The sequence below is a fragment of the Drosophila mauritiana genome, chromosome 3R, assembly GCF_004382145.1.
Source record: "Drosophila mauritiana strain mau12 chromosome 3R, ASM438214v1, whole genome shotgun sequence".
NCBI lineage: Eukaryota > Metazoa > Arthropoda > Insecta > Diptera > Drosophilidae > Drosophila > Drosophila mauritiana.
Window position 1 is genome coordinate 3,859,029 of NC_046670.1, and position 18,729 is coordinate 3,877,757.

Consider the following 18,729-nt stretch of genomic DNA (forward strand, 5'->3'; position numbering starts at 1 on the left):
TTCAGTTAGGGCATACCGATAGGATTACGGCAAGAATGTCAGCGAGCACAAAAATCACAAACTACCCACTCTTGCAAGTTTAAAAAAAAAATGAATATAAGATGTTTGAACTATCTGGAACAGTGAAGTATTAATGAAGTAAATTAAATTATTGTTAATGTCCTTAATAGTTTATTAAAAGCATACTTAACGCGTTTTTGCACTGATTTGAATATTAAATGCTATGTACAAACAATTCTTTTCACAAATTCTCTTTAAAAAACCATCGCGCCACTTTAACATTCGCTCTATATCGATTTAATTAATTTGAGATACGTTGGGGCTGATTAAATATTTACGGAGCCGTCGTATTTATGCATGTCGAATGTCGAGTGAGTGCCGGCCCCTTTGAGGGATCCTGGGGATCCTGTTGTCGGCTGTATCGCCTGACAGCCATTAGGAATATTGATTTCCATATCGCCACATTAACCAGCGTCAGAAGGCAACAAAAAGTCGCATTCCCGAGCTGCAAAAAATGAGAGTACGCACAAGCACACCGACAAGCAGGATAGCAACGCACATACACACACATCTAAATGCGCTGACGTAATGTGAAAATTATGCGTTGTAATTTGCGCCATCAGAAGGAAACGGAAAGGCGGAAGACGACGCACTCAAACAAACAGTGGCGGCGGAAGGCGGTGTGTAGTGGGAATGTGACAAGGACGGGGCGTCGGGAGGAAAGAAAGGAAAACAAACGCAGAAAAAACACGCAGGATATTCGGAAGAAGAAGCAGATATAGGCGGGCAAGCAGACACATTTACATATGCATAGCTGTGAGTGTATGCAGATGTGGACATGAAAAATTGGTACACTTTAGCAGTCAAAGCTGATTCCCAGTTCCTATCTGCCGGCCCCAAAAATGTCCCTGTTGCTGTTGCCCTTGTTGTTTTTCGACACTTTTTCACCATCATCCTCCTCATCTCACTTTTTTGCTCGAAGCCCGAGAGGAAGTTGTAAAAATAAAACATGGCACGTCCACAAGTCCCCAGAAACCTTCGATAGAGTGATACGATTACTTAGTTCCGACACAGGAATACCCACTGTATTATTAAAAACAAAAGAAATCAACAAAAATCTATTACCTGCTATGTAGTGTAACATTAATCTCGATTCTAGTCTGAATAATTCTTTAAATTCTACTGTTTTCACTCTAGATTTTCAGAAAATCGAAAGTATGCAGGCATGTGAGCCTGAATATAGGAAACAACTCTACATGCTTAGAAAACCAATGCAGATATCATAGATAGATTTCCTTTCTGGGAAGTTCGGTTCGCTCGACACAAAAACACCGAAAACAGCACATCCTTCCCAGTTCCACGTAAAACAAAAAGGTAGGAGAACGAATGGGGGAGGGACCACCCCTTAGGCGAAGAAAAATAACTACAAGGAAATTTGTGGTCGCTGAAGAATGTGGCCAACAAGAGGAGCTCAAATTTGCGGGCGCTAAACGTGGCATGTGGCGAACTCAGCATCAGCATCAGCATCAGCATCCCAGTTCCCAGCATCTCAGCATCCCAGCTTCCCTGCTTCTAGCTCCAATGGCATCCACATCCAAGCCGCGTGTGTAAATGCTGTGAAATAAATTTGTGTCGCTTGCAGCGTTGGCAAAAAAGAAATGGAAATAAAAATGTGTAACAACGGCAAGAACAAGCAAAGCCTCATAAATGTTTACACCTTGTCTGGGTGGAAAATCAGGCTCCGGTGGTTGGTTGGTCGTATAAGGTGGGTGGGTGGGTAGTGGGGTGTAGGTGGCTGTCGCACGCACAAAACGTGTCAATGACGCAGGTGAAAGGGGGTGGTGGGAGTTGGGCGGTGCTGCGAGTGCCGCTGATAAACGTCGTTCTAATAATGATAATGGCTGACGGTGCATCCTGTTGCACAGTGGAGCGGAAAGGTGCGACTTCCAAGCAGCTAATGAACTCCGTGTGGCCTGCTTTGCGCCACAGTGAACTAGACTTCCTGTCCTGTTCAGCTCAAATAATGCGCCATAATTACAAATATGGTCAACTAAGCTGGTTTAAATTCCATGTAATTATCTTACGAATGCTTTAACCTCGAAACTAAGGCTACTCGAACTATATTTAATTGTATGCTAGGATGATAATAACACTTTTATACCTTGGCTTTATTCAACACATTATACTAACTATTTTAGAAAGCGTGAATTCCAATTATCCCAAAATTCATTCTCATATTGTATGATCTTAGCAGATAGAGATGACTAAAAAATGGTTACTATTTGACTGCAAAGTCTGGTAACTCTGCTAGTATAGAACAAATCGGAAGATTTTGAGCCGAAGAAGTACAATTTAGTTTAGAATTCATTTGCATTCGTAAAAAGTATACAAAAGATTATTATCAAACGCCGGCAAGTCAAAATTTAAAAAATTAAAGACTTGTCTGGTTTGTTTTTCTTCTAGGACGGCGATGTCATCAAAATTATAGAGCTACCAGTGTTGCGACCTATAAGAGAATTCGTGAAAAGCGCGTTATCATGAAAAATATTACGTTAGGAGTGCATCGCATAAACACAGAATTAGTTTTTTTCTAAAATATATTTTCGAGAATTCCAATTTACCCACTGTGCAACAACTTTTTTATACATTTGAACGATTGTTTTTCCCGCCCTAACGTTGGGAGGGTATTCTACAACTTTTTGCTACTTTATGCTGTGCAGATACAATGGACAGCCAGAGACATTTAAAATTTTCGTCGAGCAGAGTACATAATTTGTTTAATGGTGATTTATTGTCTGGCTGTGGCTCTAACAAATGGTAAAAAATTGCAAATTCTTGTGCTTTCTTTTTTCGTGGGCAATGTGCATTATTCTTTGTGGCCCACATTATACACTCGTTGTGTGTGAGCTAGAAATTCCTTTCTCTTGGCTCAGTTTTTTGAGCTACCACTCTCCAATTGGCTCGCTTTTGCCACAACTGTTGCTAATTTTTCAGGTTTTATTTGCCAGGCATTCGGTGATGTGGCCATTTTACCGTGGCCCATTTAGCAGCACTTCCTGGCTTCATGTATTTAATTAAAATAGTTTTTGCTGTCATTTAATGCGCTCAACTAATTTTCAGTTTGGTTCGACAGTTAAATATGCTGCAACTTTTTATGCCTGAAAGAATTCCAGTGCGACGACGGACTAATGAGGATGGGTAATTAATGTGAAAAATTTAATGACGCATATTTTCCGCAATCAGAGCAAAATGTGGCCAGCAGAATTCATGGCTAATCTAAACATGATTTAAATAATTTAAAATATTCTCTTTTTCGTAAAATGGGTATTGAAAGAGTACTTTGAATTAAATTTACAAACTCTCAAAAAGTCATAATGAGGCAGCCGGGCTCTTGACTTGCAAACAAGAAATACAAATAAATAAATTACGCCAAAACCCACATATATTGAAATAAAATTTGTTTGGATTCCGGCCGGGATCTGGCCCGCAAATTAAAACAAAGGCAACAGCTTGAAAACGAATATTCGGCTGCGCGGTGTTGGAGCGTACTGAAAATGAAATTAATATTAAACAATGCGTGACATTTTTTGCAACAAAGCAGAGAGGCCACGAGTCCGTTTTGCAGGATATATGGAAGCAACAACCGCACCTCGTTAAAATTGTATGCCAAAATGGCTGCATACATGTGTGGCCCAAACAAACAGCCAACAAGAAGCCGCTTCGAAAAGTTAAACAAGCAAACATGGCCAAAAAAATATATGGGGAAAGAAACACAATATAACGAAACAAAAGGAGTAAAAGCAAGCCCCGATGGAAAATTAAAAATTCAATTCGGCACAAGCCTTGGGATAGACCATCTTTTAGACTTCATTTGGGCAAATCAAATACGATACAAAAAATGTGCACTCGAAAGATTAAAGTATCGGGGCTAATTAAAACCCTTAGATTTGAACATTAATCAATGCCACATATGGCAAGTCGCCTAGCCAGCACTAAATGTGTGACAAATGAAATATTTAAATAAATTTCAGACCCGCAAACATTTTGACATTTTTCGCACTGACAAAGTGCCGCAAAAAGTTGCAAATTGTGGTTATTGTGGGGACAACACAAAAGCTCAAAAAAGACGAATAATTTCAAACGAAACGAGCGCCCAACTCGATGACTTGCATTGGGGAATGCGTTAAAGTTTTAAATTCGGAAAAGTTGTTACCCAACACGGGCGCTGTGAAAAACTTTCGAATCATTATCGTCATGGCGATGATGATGAAAAGCATTGGGGACACTGGGTGGTCGGCCTTTTTTGCAGCATTTGGAACGGAAGTGATTTCATCAAATATTCATATTAACTAATTGGATTTGATGCCAGTTTGCATATTTTGTGTGTGTCCTTCGTAGCGGATATTGCCCGTCGAGCTCATCAGGCCGCCCTTCCGTTAGGGACACTCGTAATTTAATACACACTGTTTATTTTAAATTAAAAATTTATTTACCCACATGTCATTGAGGGACCAGCCTTTTGAAACCCGACTGCGTTTTCCGAACATTTTCTCCCACGCAAATGCTCACCTAAAACGGAGAGAAATAAATATATCTGTGTTAGAGCGAACGAAAATGCTTTCTTAATTGCTTTTCTTGTTTCACTGTAATAGAAATAATGAAAAAGTGCGTCCACTTTCAATTTAAAACAGCTGAATCCAAACATTTAATTTAAGTTTTTGTACGAGGCAATGCTTCAACTATAATAATAAATGCCGAAGAAAGCAAACAACAATATTTAATTTCGGTATATTTGGCAGGTTAACTAGTGTTGGACAGGTTAGTAGAAAACTACCAAGAAGTAAGAAATTATCCCAACTCAACTGAAACTTTTCATATTTCTAGAAACAGCTCAAAGGACTATGCCCTAATCAAACTACTCTCCACCTTCACTATCCTGTTTTGGCCAACTTGGCCAGAGAGAGGGGAACTCTTATTCCAGCCTTTTCATTAGCATTCAAGGCGGGCAGCGTTTTCCCAGCAGAAGCGTTGAATAAAATAACAAACAGGGCGAGCGGCGAAGAAAAACAAATCTCCAAAAGGCGGTTGGGGTAGAACAAGGCGAAAATGTGTCAGTTAAAGTGGCGTATACACAACATGTGGGCGAAAGCAATGAACTCCGCGGAAAACTTGGCTCGGCTCTTGACTGAACTCTTTTGGGCCAACACTTCGCCCTTTTCCATTAGTTGCACGCGCCAAAAAAGAGCGAAGAAAACGGGGCGAATATTGCGAAATATTAAAAACGAGGAAAATATAGAAAACTGTGCTGTGCCAGTGGCAGGGTGAGCGGAGCGGAGGGGATGAAGTGGCGCGAGAAGGGGCCGCAAAAAGAGCTACAAAATAGCATAGAAAATTAATAATCGCGCAATTTTTGCGCCAGTAAACAATGAGAAAGTCTTGGCTCGTTAGTTTCCTCATTATTCTGAATTTTCAACTTGCTCTATCTGCCTCCACGAGAATTTCCCCGCTCCTCCGCGAACTTTTCTTTGTGTCCTGCCTCTTGCAGTTCCAGCCCAAATCCCTGAAAAGGACAAAACGCAACGCGCCACTGAAAATGGAACGCCGGCAAACGAGCCTCGAGGTTGTGGGTTTGGGCTTTGGGCTTGCTCTAGCTACTGCGATTTCACTGGGCTGGCTGAGACAACTGTCTGACAAGATGGAGAACGCGATTTTACCGTAAAAATAATGAAAAAAGCGATTTAATATCATTTTTCATAGCAACAAATTCGCAAGTCGCGTCTGCCACTTCGTGTCCCTTTTTTCCATCCTTTGAAGTGCAGTGCAAATGAAGTGTTGAAGCTAAAAAGTTCATGGAACCTTAATGGATTTCAGTTTTGTCATATTTCAGAGTCAGGAAGGAAGTGAGAAAAAATGCGGGACTATAAAATCTCGGTAGAAAGCCGATAGGCTTAAAATTTGGGTGAGAATTTTATAAGATTTTTTATGTTATATAGGTCAATAGTACCCAGAACATAAGCCTGTAATGCGAAATGCCATTTCAAAGTATCAATAACAAATTTAAAATAATGTTTGTGTCATAGAAACAATTTTAAAATAAGATAAAAGAAACCTTTTAAAAACTTTGAAATCGTAGAATTGAAGTTTAAATTATTTAGGTAACGGTATTGTGGACTTATAATAGGTTCCATGCAATTTAATTGGATCCAATTTTCACCCTGTTGTATGTATTTTCTGAGAACATTGTGATACCTATTTTGCCACTCACAAAGAATCTTTTTTAACAGATGGCCAAGTTTATTTAATCAGACAACCTATTTTCGAGTCCTACAGAAAGAGGACGAGTGGACCGAATTTAAAAGGCAGTCATGCAAATGATACCGACCTGATGGGGAGAGCCGCAATTCCCATCGAGGATGCTGACCAGCGGAGTACAACCGAAAACAGGGAAACAAAATCAAATTACAAGCGGGCAAAAAGGGCAAAGGGCAAAGGGCAAAAGGCAAGCGACCAACAAGTTTTCCTGGGTGTCGACTCGAATTCGCATTGGAGGCGAAACGACAACTAAATTATTAATGCACAATGAACTTGAAGCGAGACCAGCTCGGCGAGCGGCAAACCAGAAAATATGGCCAGTGAAAAGTTGAAAAATATATGTACGGGTGGAAAGTGGGTATATGGGCGAATGCAAATGACATTAACTTGGTCGAGAGTAGGGCAAGGACAAGGGCAACCAGCAGCGGTGTAAGAGAATGCGAAAAATGGGGAAAATTATAATACGTGGACAAATTGCGTACAGGACAGCAAGTCCTGCTCACTCTTTGTTCTCCTCGCTGTCATTTCACTTTGCATTTTAAATCAACATTTGTTTTTTTAGTCGCATTCCGGCCATCCTACTCATGTTTCTTTTATTTGATATGCATTAAAAACTTTTCAACTTATTTATATAATTTTTCATGGGAATTTCACCTTTTGAAGTTCGGATATGAAATGCGTAATGATTTTTTCATTGCTGTTAAATAAACAATTGAGCGAGCGGGGGAGTTGCCAAACTTTTCCACCTGGGGATGATACCACAGCCCCGAGGACCTCTCATTTATTATACACTCAGCCGGATGAGAAGGCACTCAAAGCCGGTTGCGTGTATGGGTCTAATCAAATTCTGTCATTTAATTTGGGCAACTTACGGGGCATAAAGGTTAAATGGCTAAGAAATCCACTGGGGTGACCATTAGCCATTTAATTTATGGCCAAAGTCTCAATACTGGCAAAAATAATCATAAATCTTTGGGTAATGTGATGTGAATGTTATCCTTTCACTTTTACCATATTCAGTGATCCTTACCGTCTAAGCCTATTAGCCTTTTTAATTCGTTTACTTCTGTGCGTAATTATTGAAAGACCTTACAAGAATTTTATCATAATTTTGAATTTAAACTAAATGACAACCCACTAATTCATGCAATAATAATTGACTATTGTAAACAATTCTGTACAATTTCTCTACCTTTTGAAAACAAACACCTGCCACGTGAAGATGTTTCGGTGCTCATTTTCACCGAAGTAAAATTGCTTTTAAAATCAGTAGTCAATTAAGAAGAATAAAAAGCAATTAAACTAAATCCTATTTTTATTAAATTGTTCATAATCTTGTTTATAAATTGGGTAGTCCCCTATTGTATTAAATAACCTGCTGATGAAGGTTGTTAGCCCTGACCTGTCCCCCAAAATAGCCAATCTTTGTTTATTTATCTATATTCTGCCAGGCCTACGGTTATTGGCCGATCATCCGCATAGTTATATTCTCATGCCCCGTAAGCTGCTTAACTATTTTAGTTTTCCGCGTGAGGGGATACTATTTTATTTTCCATATGCAGCGGGGATTTGGAGTTAACTCACCTTTGTGCAATTTTTCAATAAATTCCCTGACTGGCGGCCTCAGAAAAAGATATCCAAAACACGTGACAGATTTGGCTGGATTACATACGCATTACACACACACACAGGCCGAACCTCACTACCACACAGCCACCGCACTACACACCAGCGAGTGCGTGTGAGAATATCTGTGGGTTAACTTCAAAGGAGACGCACAATTCAATGATGGTTTTGTTGTTACTTCTGTTGGTATCCTTGAGGATGCACTGCGATAACGTCGCCCGGGTCGCGTATTACAAATCAAGCATACGCCACCGAGACGCACCACCGACGCACGAAAGTCACGGCTGGAGTCACAGTCACAGTTTTGGGTCACTCTCACTGGCAGCAACGGTACACACTGAGCGGCAAGCACAACTGAAGCCCACGACAACGGCATTCGAAGTGGCGACGGGTGATTTCAGCATTCACGACAACCCCGCAAAAGCTCGGCCAACTCGCGGGAAAAGCCGAGCCAGCCAGCTCGGAAAACGGCGGTCTAAGAGACTCGAGCTCTCTTCGGAAGAGAGTCTTTTGGGTGCGACTGCCGGCGGACATGCGCAGTGGGGCATTCACCAACCGGCCAACTGGCCCAGTGTCTCTTCCAGTGCCTTACTTTATCCCATGGATATGTCCCAAAAACAAACAGCAACAGCTGTTCCGCTGGCGGAGAAGACCCAAAAAAGCTGTCCTCCTTGTTGTCGGCTTGCTCTGCCGCACTCTCCCGATACTCCTCGATTTCTGGCTATATGTGTGTGGCGCTTGGCGTGTCTTAGGTCAGAAACGTGGGCCTCCGAAGTGGGTGAGGGTATGGGTGTAATGGGAGAACCTTTCCCGGTGCTGGCAGAATTTTTAATTATGATAAATGCCCATTCATAAAAATGAGTGGCATACATTTGCGTTGCGTGTTTATTTTTATACTTCGCATATTTGGTAAATTCTGCATAATTATTATTGCCATTATATATCTCCTTTTTTATATTCACTGTCTTCTTTAGCGCTTTTTTTTTTGTGTTCATTGTTTCTTTTTTGTTTTGCTGTCAGTAATTTGTTAGCTCCATCTTTGATGGCTTCTCCCCTTCTGCTTGCACTTGACAGCCCAAGATTTATGCGACTGCAGTTGGTGGTGATTGCTGGGGAATTGGTAGGTGGGATGCGGAAATGGTGGGCGTTAAGTGGCCAGGAATAGGGGATGGGCCCCTGATGATCGACTGCCGGCCGCAGGTGTTGATGGCTCAGATGTGCCTCAATCACCATCAGCGTCGGTTAATAAAATCACAGGACGACATTTGATGAATGGTTGCGATTCTTGCCTCTGACATTTTTGAGGGGCAACCGATTATTCCACTATTAACCAAACACAGGCCAGCAATTACTTGGCTGGAGGTTAATAAACTTTTCGGAGCAACATTATGAAACAATATCGTTAATTAATCTAATATATTATTTTATTTGTATCTTGTATATATCATATTGGAAAGCGCCGATTGGAACACCCTTCAAAGAACCTCGAAGGGATTCTTGTATATTGTGCCTACAAAGCATTGTTACGAATACTTTTGGAGGATGTAAGGTCCAAGAGACTCCATCTCAATGCAATGTCCGACCACTCGACAAAAACCAAATTGACCAAAGTTAATTTAACCACTGTAAACAAGCCGGGACTCAAGTGCCCGGGCACTTGAAATGCTTCGCTGGCCACGAGCAGAGAATAAGGTGCAAAAAAGGACTGATCGGGGTGGAGAAGGGGAATGGGAATCGGGAGGGGTGCTGCAACATACGTATTCGTATACGTACTGTACTGAAAATCAATTGAAGCGCCAACAAACGCTTCAATCAATTTTACTTTGGCAAACATTGAGTGCAAAATAAATCACAGCAACGACTCGAGACGGTGGTGGACTCAGTCCTCCCAGAACCCAGGATATCCAACCAGGGAAAAGAGGAACATGGGATCCTGCCGCCCGCCCACTGAGCTCATCCTTGTGTTTATCTTATTTATGCAAAGCTGTGGCAAACACCAACAATAACAAGCCAGGATGTGCGGCGAAGGCAGCTAAAAAATGAATGAATTCAATGAAAGCTGGGTAAAAAGGCTGGGGAACAGGAACGATGCAACAAGAAAGACTGAAAAAGAGTGCAAAAACTGCAACAAACCGATGGGCGATGTGCGAGTGGGTTTGTATGAGGACATCATGCTTCTTAGAGGCACATCAAACATCTCAAACGGAATGAATAATTTATAGACGCAAAAGACGGGAGGAAGAGGCAGTCGCGTAAGCCATCTGCACTGCGATTTCTCACACACGCAAGGGCGTAGATAGCCGCACTTCCGGGATGCATAACATGGTTATAGCCAAGTTAAAATCATATTGTGTAAAATCATTGTGAAAATCATGTTTAAGATGCATAAACAGACTTCGATTAGCCAAGGAATATAACTTTATAACATTAATATAACTCAGCCAAACGACTTACCACTTCTGAACTTATAGTCTGAGTCCAGAATAGTGTTGGTTAAGATAAAAATATCAAAATAAGCAACCCTGTTCAAAAGGCCTGGGTGCGCCCCTGCATGCGAAGGCATCTCTCCGGCAGCCACGCATTAGTTGGCACACACCTTCCATTCATGGACTTCAATGCGACTGACGAAATAAAATGGCAATGGCAATAGCAATGCCAATGCAGAATGTAAATGCCAGCCCGAAGTGCTCGGGATAACTTTGCATTTATTTTCATTTTTGCACCGGCACTCGCTGTGAAGTGTGCAGCATAATTCCCGCAAAAGGAAACTTATTTGGAGCACAAAGCAGCCAAGTGTCAGTGATGCACTTGCAGCATTCCGTATTTACGGGAAAGTCAGGTTTATGCGACGATTGCCGTTCAGCCAGCAGTCCAAATGCGATTAGCGCGTTATCAAATTCACGTTCTGTCCCACTTTGAATCAAACTTATGTACGATACCAGCCGCGTCAAACGAAAAGTTTAGATAAATGACTGCAAAAACTTTGCTAATCTGACGGAAAACAAGCGGGAACCAACATGGCGGCGTGGAAATTCTGCCAAAAAGCGGCGCAGTTGACTTTGATGCTGGTTAGACCGCACTGAAATTCGTCAATTTTCGAAATGCCACCGAAGAAATCAAGGCACAACAACAGCCTCGTGGTAAATATTAATTTAACTTTGCACATTAGCCGAGCAATGACACTTGACTGCGGAGAACCTGTGGCACCACATCGCGTTGGGAACTGGCCACAAATGTTGGTGGAACACTACACCCAACCCGCCCCCTGTAGCAACCACCCGCCCGGGGGGTAAACCTCAGTTATTTGTCTATTTGCCTATGCGAAATTTGATGCGCTGTCTGTTTTTTTCTTTTGGTGGCAATGCTCGCTCGCTGTGTCTCTGCTGTTCTGGTCCTCATTATCGTAAATTTTTATGCTAAATACATTTCGTTGTCGGACCCAAAGATACAAACACCAAAACCGAAAGCGACAAAAGAAAATCCTGACCCTGAGTGTCAGAATTGGGATGCTCTTTTAAAAATATACCCAAATTAAAGAGGACAGTTCTCCCTTAATAATTAGTAAGAATGCAAATGAAGTACTGATAGATATGATATTTAATGTAAATATCTGAAAAACGTAATAGATACAATTTCTTACATTTATCAGTTGCGTACAAAATATATATACATATTTTTATATATATATATATAGAAATTAGAACATTTTTAGATTATTTTTCTTTGTTGGCCTACAGAATGGCGAAACAAATCGCATGTAAGAAAATACATGCTCTTCCTAGTCAAATGTACATTAGAGTACCACCATTTGTGGCAGATGCCGCCACGTGGATGCGACTCCTCCGATGACCAACATAATCAAGGAACTCGCATATGGAAGGCCGGCCCGTGGATCCTGACAAATTGAACAATTTAAAGAGGGCTTTGTGGGTTTATTGTGGACGAACTAAGTAGGTCTGTGTGCCGGTGATACAAGAGCTTGGGCGGCTCGATGACTGGGCCAGATGCTTGGTAGTGCCGCCTTGAAGTAAGCCGAATTGGAGTTCGAAATAATATAAAAGTATTAAAAGTCTGAACGAATGGATACACAGGAATTTTTCGCGATCTGGAAGATTTCACATTTTTTGTTATTTATCACGCTTGACAGATAATCTTGCAAATTTTCCGCGGCCTTTTTTAAAGAGATTGTCACTCTAGAGGCTTCCTTCCGAAAAGGTTTGTATTCACTCTTTAAAACCTGCTTTTTGAGTTGAGTTCTTATCATTTCGTTACTTTTTTCTATATATTTATTGAACTCCCTGCCAGTATACTTATCTTGCTCCAAAAACCTAAACCGTTGAAGACATAGTCCTTGATGTTTTTCGAATTTGAGCTTGAAGGAGTCTAGTTTTTGAATTTCAATCTGCAACTGATCACCTAACTTCCTGCTTCTGCAGTAGTCATCCCGTACCAGTTTTTTGGCCAGATTGGATGTTCTTCGGACGGATTGCATCTGAGTCAGTTGGTGCTCTAGTTTATGGCTTGCAAATTTCAGCTGAAGAATATCGGGATGAACTCCCTCTACATTCATCAAATATATATGATCATCCTGGCAGGGATGTATGTTTGGGCATTCCTGTATATTGGTACCTAATTGGTAATTGAGTTGATTTACGCGCCGCTTTAAGCGAAATACCTCATCGTAAATATCTTCGAGTTCCAGATTACTTTTCTCGTCTGATTCTTCCAGAACTTCCTCAGCGGACCAGCAATCTTCAGATTGCAAAACACTCTGCTCCGTGCAGTGAAACACTTTTTTTGGCCCGGGCTCTGTGAATGCGAACTTTAAGTGCTTTGGTTGTGCCAGTTTCTTATCCTTCGGTTTAGTGTTTTCAATTTGACTTATTTCTGCTGCCTTGCATATATTACTTATTCCTGCTGCCTTGCACGATAAATTTTGGTCCACTGATTGCAATATTGGTAATGAATTCATCTTGATCCATCCAAATTAACCAATATCCAATTAACTGTGAACTTCAGAACGGAAACAAACTGGGTACACAACAAGCACTTCTAGTGTTTTCAAGTGATCTAACACAAATCTCAATGAAGACTTAGATAAAAGAACGTACTTATCGATCATATGGGTTGGTTGGATCTGATAGATGGTACGGTCTTATATTATATGTAATTTCCCTACGGCTTTTAATTTTTAGTATTAACTACAACCAATGAACTACAGTATTCAACGCAGATGAGCAAGTTCGCATATGTTGTTATTTAGGTATGGTTCTAGACACTCTGAACTCCAACAAGATGAAAAGAGCTCAGACGCAGTGTTCTCTCAATGGGTGAGCTCACATTATTGAATATATTTCGCGGAAGGCAGACGCTTTCCTTTGCACTGAATGACAGCGGAAAATGAAGTGAAATCTAATTAAAACCCTTTGCTAAAATCACAATTGTCAGCGAAAGCTCACGCACACCTGCTCGCAAAACTCACTAGCACACAAACACTGACACAGACAGATGGACAGACACCGGCGATTTCCCATACGCAAACAAATGAAGGATCCCGAATCCGATTCCGAGGCCAAGTGGGGCGGTCCTGGCAGGTGAAAAACAGACGTCAGCTGTCCAACTACCCGAATGCGGAATCTGGCGAAAACAGAGCAAAAGTTTTGACCAGACAAAAAAAGGAAAGGCGAACTGTTCTCGGCTTTGGAAGCCTCCACCACTTAGTGATGCCAAAAAGGACCTACGTATGTATGTGAGATCTCATTAGGCTACAAAATGGTATAAACTCCATCGATCAGTTATTAACTAGGAGAATCAAAATATTCAAGATTATACCAATAAACATGCAGGAAAACCAGAACAAATCCAATTTAGACTATGAAATATGTTTTGGATGTCTAAATCACCCATGAAACTCTGTAAACCCATACATCAGTAAAATGGCTTAATAAAAATTATTTGACAGTTTCATAATTTGATTGTAAATGATGGTATTCGGTGCTTACAATAAGCTGCTTCACCTTTTTCCTAAGATTTCTGGTTAGGTAAGTGGCATCTCTGATTTGAATCTAGATGCCACTGGGTGTGGGGCAGATAACCTCCAGGAGCGAATAAAACGCGCTGTTGCACACGAAAAATAACAAGCTGCGTTGGTCAATTCATCGAATGTCGGTCAGGGCTGCCGCCGGGGAGAAGTGGATTGGGCAGTGGGCAATGGGCAGTGGGAAGCCGGAGCTCGGAGGTGGGTCAGACCACCTGGGCGGAGGTCCAAGCAGGGGATCCATGCAGGGGCGACATAAAAGTTTCGCACCCAGGCATTTGGCCATCATTGTCCAGCAGAGCCGGTGGGCCGGCGTTGCTGTGTTTGAATTAAAAGGAATTAGTTTAGTTATGCCAATGCTCCCCGGGCTACGCTATTGAGTTATCCAGGCAGGGCCAGGCAGGAGTGGGACAACTTGGTGCCGGTGTCAGGAGGCAACTCGGATGGATGAATTGCACTTATTATGCAAGTTTTCCCTTCCAATTTGAGTGTGTGCTTGTCCTGGCGTGACTGGAATTTCAAAAAAAAAAATAAACGCTTTGCGTGTTGCTCTTCTGATGCCGTTTAACCATTATGTGGCATGAATTTGCCATTTTCATTTAAATGCTGCTCTTGGCAGCGAGTCAACTCGTTGGCTTTTCAGCGACTGTTCTGCATTCATAAGCAGCAATCGTATATATCCTGCGGAATGTACTGAAATTGTGTTTGGAGTTAGGTCTAAAATTATACAAAACTAGTATTCTTATTTGTTAGGCTCGGAATCAATTTAACTTTTAAACCAAAAACCTTATTTTTGGGAGTAATTTTGTGTGGCTGAAAACCATTGATTTCACGCTGTTCATTTTCATTCTTAAGTTTTGAAAACAGCAGAGGTGTCATCACCAATGACGAACCAGATTATGCTCATGCTGGTGCCATCGAAATTGATAGTGGAAATATGTGTGCTGAATGGGATATTTAAGCGCGCCTATCAAACACGAGCACAATAAATCTTCGTCACGGGCCCAAATTGACATTTTACAGCCAAAAACCAGAAACCAAAGCCACGCAGAGGACAAAGTAAGTTCCACTAGTCCGTGTTCCAGCTGCTTTTTTGCTCCTGCGGCTGCCGCTGTTTCGAAAGCCACTGATATTGTTGTCAACAATGATGGCCCAAAGCATCAGCCACATGTGTGGGAGCCACAGCTCGTCCCTCCTCAAAGTGCCGTCGCACATGGTTGGCAAAGCCAAACCTTTATTGCCACAGCTCCATGGAGCAACAGCACCAACAACGAAAATTTAATATCTGGCTGGGGCGTGGCCCTATTGGAGCTGGTCCGTTGTCGCTGGCGATCAGAACTCATCGCATTATCCTTTGGCCTGGTGGCGGTTACTCGCTCAAAATAATTGCACACTGCACCGCCAATAAGTTCATTCGCCCGTTTGATACAGAGAAATTCCTATTCACATTTCCCAAACAAAAGTGTTGTACAGAAATAAAACTGCATTCAACTTTTAAAACATACGCCATACAAAATATATTAACACATTTTCAGAAAAAAATATTGTTGTTTGTATCGTTCTGGTTTTCAGTGTCGTTTTGGAGTCATCTGTCAGTATCCTAATGCAAAAAGCATGAAACCTCAGGCCAGCTGTCAACACAACAAGCAAATTGCCGCGGCAGCATCATTTTTGAGGCAACTAGACGTTTTTGAGAATAAAAAAACCCAATCTGTAAGAGTCACTAGAAGTATTAGTTTGTTTTTAAAAATGAGCAGCTCCTTTAACCCAAAGTTAGACTTTTAAGTAGACAAACAAAATTAACCATCGTCTAATTTGTGTTTCTTTTGAGGTTGGCTTTGGAACCAAAACTATACAGAGTTGCCAGATACTCATCTTTCCATGCATTATGTCAGAATCTAAAGTCAACTTTATATTTTAGAGGATTTGTGTAACGATACTTATGTAAAAATGATACAAAATCCATGAGAAGTGCACGGATTAAAAACTGTATTAACTAACGGACACTACATACGCTTTACGTACACTAAACTAATTAATATTTGAATCATTTTTAAATTACGTCACCAGAGTTTCGAGGTCTTTAGAGCAATCAGAATCCTGGATAAGTTTGTCAAAGTATTCGTTCTATAGTTATTCTAAAAAAAACATGTTTTTGGTAAACGTATTGATTGTTTTGGTATAAATAAATATTTAGTAATATCAAATCAAATCTGATTTATTCTCCTGTATTCCAGTTGGTGTTGGTTATAGCAGATTTACAGAAGGACCATCTAAACGAACACAATCGGTTGAGGGAGAAGCATGGAAGTCCGCCTCTGATCTTGGACGATGCACTCTCACAGGGATGCGAAGAATATGCCAAAGTATGTCGTTGGCTAATAACAATGTTTCGCATTCACTCTTTTAATACCTTCCAACAGGTGCTAGCCGCTAATGAAAGGTTAGAGCATTCAAGTTCTGCCGGTCAAAAATATGGTGAAAACTTGTGCATGCGGTCACAAGACCCTCTGCAATGCGTTCAAGACTGGTACGACGAAATCGCGGACTACGACTTTGACAAGCCACAGTTTGGCATGTCAACGGGCCATTTCACCGCCCTCGTTTGGAAGAATGCGAAAAAAATGGGTTTTGGTCAGGCCAAGGACAAAAAGGGTTACTACTGGGTTGTCGCAAGATATTATCCACCAGTCAATGTGAACGGGCAGTTCGAAGAAAATGTTCTTCCGCCAAACAAAGGGTAAGCGAATTAATTACATCTGTAGTTTTTTCCTTCATTTTATTTCATTGCAGGGAAGGTGATGAAAATGGTCAAGGCAATTTCAATAGCTTTCAAGTTGAGAACATTCCCATCATAGTCATGCTTTGGTTATGCTGGCAATTCACAAATTGAGGTCTTTATCACTTTGATGTTCTTGTGCCGCACTTCGTGTAAATTTGTTGTTAAGCAATTTGAAAAACCAATTACTTATATTTTGAGTGTAAATTGAAACTAGTCTATACCCAATAATAAAATTCACCTTTTGGAAGTAAAGTCCGGAAGTTTGGTGCATTTGCAAACGGTGTATTTTTGCCATTGTTAGTTATGTAAAACCATTTTATCTAGTTGCTGCAAATAATTTTAGTTTACCAGGAAGATATTTAATGATACCCGAATTGAGGAGTGCTGCCTTCAGACTGGGGTGTATGGCATATACAAAAAATGTTTAAATGCATGAAATATTTTGAATTAAAACCAAGACAATGCTATTACTCAGCTGCTAGAAGTGAGAACGTGATATTTCGTAATTTTCGGGCATATCGATAGATATTGGAGAATATAATGAAAGGGCGTGGCAACATGGGTGAACAAACTTGCGCTGCTTCTATGTCTCTAGAATCTGTATGCTTAATCATAACCTTATAGCTTTTAAAATTCCAGAGATCTCGACATTCATACGGACGGACAGGACCAGATCAACTAGGTTATTGACCCTGATCGAGAATATATATACTTTGTATGGTCGGAAACGCTGTCTTCTACATGTTACATACTCTTTAAGAATCTAGTGAACTCTTTTACGCTACGAGTAACGAGGTATAAATTCTATTAAAATTTATATTTTTTGAAACAGCTATTTCAACAGCTATAGAAATCCGATCCAAGACGACGCAGCACTGGTGGGCGTGTGAGTATGTTGGGTTAATTTGAATTCGTGCGATAGGGATATTCAGTTTTTTCACTAGGCTCGTGTTGTTCTGGCCTTTTTCTTTCCGCATTTATTTTTATCTTTTTTTGGCAATCAGCATCAGCCCAATGAAATTCCCCATTGACTATGCCGGTGTCAACAAAGTGGCGGGCAAGATTCAGATATGCTCTCTCGGTTGGCTGTTTATACCCTTTGACTACTGCAGATCTCAACCCTTAACAAGTTTTTGATGGCCTTAAATATATTTATAAAATTATAAAAATTGTACTCATTTTTAAGAATATCACATTATTTTACCACTAAGTCAAACGGGGTTACTTATGCACCTGTTTGGTGGGATACCTACCAAGTACTGGGTATCTCTAAGTCGGTGCAATCAACTAGAGCGCATTTTATTTCGGCCTCTGTTTCCTACATGTCTGTTCCCAAGTGGAAGTCGATGTCTGGGGCCCAGCAGCTGCCGGGAGCGCATTAAATCCTTAAGCACTCATTATTATTCAATCAGATATGGAGTCGAATGTCTTTTTGTTTGGCTCTTACTTAGCCTCGCTTTCTGGTTGGGTGCGCCGTGCGTGGGCCCACCTAATGACATTCAAATTGCTTCCATCTCTGGTCGGTTTCAATTGGAACACCTTTCACAAAAATTAATGGAATTATAGATCACACCGTCTGGGGATGCATGTTCCCCAGATATTTCCCTGACGTCTGGTTGAGTGTTAAAAGTAATGAAAGCAGAAATTCTATGCGCATTTGAAAGTTTGAAATTGGTACTCCTCTTAAAGAAAATAGTGTGAAAAATGCGTGTCATTTGAAAAACTTTATTTTTTATGCATACCTTTAATGCGTTTGCTTTTGTGGGCTTAATAACTATATTTCGAAGGTCCTTCAGTTGGGGCACTTATAAAATACTCCCCATCACCACTTCATTATGGCTTGGGTTCGACGGATAGCCGAGTTTGTCAACTATTTACAACTTGAACTTGGTCGTAAAATTTATGTGCATCGTAAAGGCCGAAAGTTTGAGCGACGCACTGAGAAAATGTTGTGAAATCAAATTTACACACA

General features: G+C 40.9%; 3 protein-coding genes across 4 annotated transcripts in view; 1 reads left to right on the forward strand and 2 right to left on the reverse strand.

The window, feature by feature from the left end:
• The window catches only part of LOC117144479 (hemicentin-2), a 64,133-nt gene extending 55,833 nt beyond the window's left edge, over nucleotides 1-8,300 (reverse strand). The window contains exon 1 of the mRNA XM_033309659.1: nucleotides 7,897-8,300. The gene's annotated coding sequence lies outside the window, so the exon portion shown is untranslated. The remainder of the gene's footprint in view (nucleotides 1-7,896) is intronic.
• Nucleotides 8,301-11,604: 3,304 nt separating this feature from the next.
• LOC117143797 lies at nucleotides 11,605-13,007 on the reverse strand. Its single transcript, XM_033308640.1, has one exon. The coding sequence runs from the start codon at nucleotides 12,908-12,910 to the stop codon at nucleotides 12,002-12,004; it is 909 nt and encodes a 302-aa protein (XP_033164531.1). The 5' UTR covers nucleotides 12,911-13,007; the 3' UTR covers nucleotides 11,605-12,001.
• Nucleotides 13,008-16,062: 3,055 nt separating this feature from the next.
• Nucleotides 16,063-17,008, forward strand: LOC117144138 (Golgi-associated plant pathogenesis-related protein 1). 2 transcript variants are annotated; one of them, XM_033309164.1, is made up of 4 exons: nucleotides 16,063-16,154; nucleotides 16,213-16,341; nucleotides 16,399-16,715; nucleotides 16,769-17,008. In XM_033309164.1, exons 1-4 carry the CDS (start codon nucleotides 16,125-16,127, stop codon nucleotides 16,866-16,868), a joined length of 576 nt encoding a protein of 191 aa, XP_033165055.1. In that variant the 5' UTR covers nucleotides 16,063-16,124; the 3' UTR covers nucleotides 16,869-17,008. The 2 variants fall into 2 exon arrangements, with proteins under 2 accessions (XP_033165055.1, XP_033165056.1); XM_033309165.1 differs by having other exon boundaries at nucleotides 16,110-16,133.
• The last annotated feature ends 1,721 nt before the right edge of the window (nucleotides 17,009-18,729 follow it).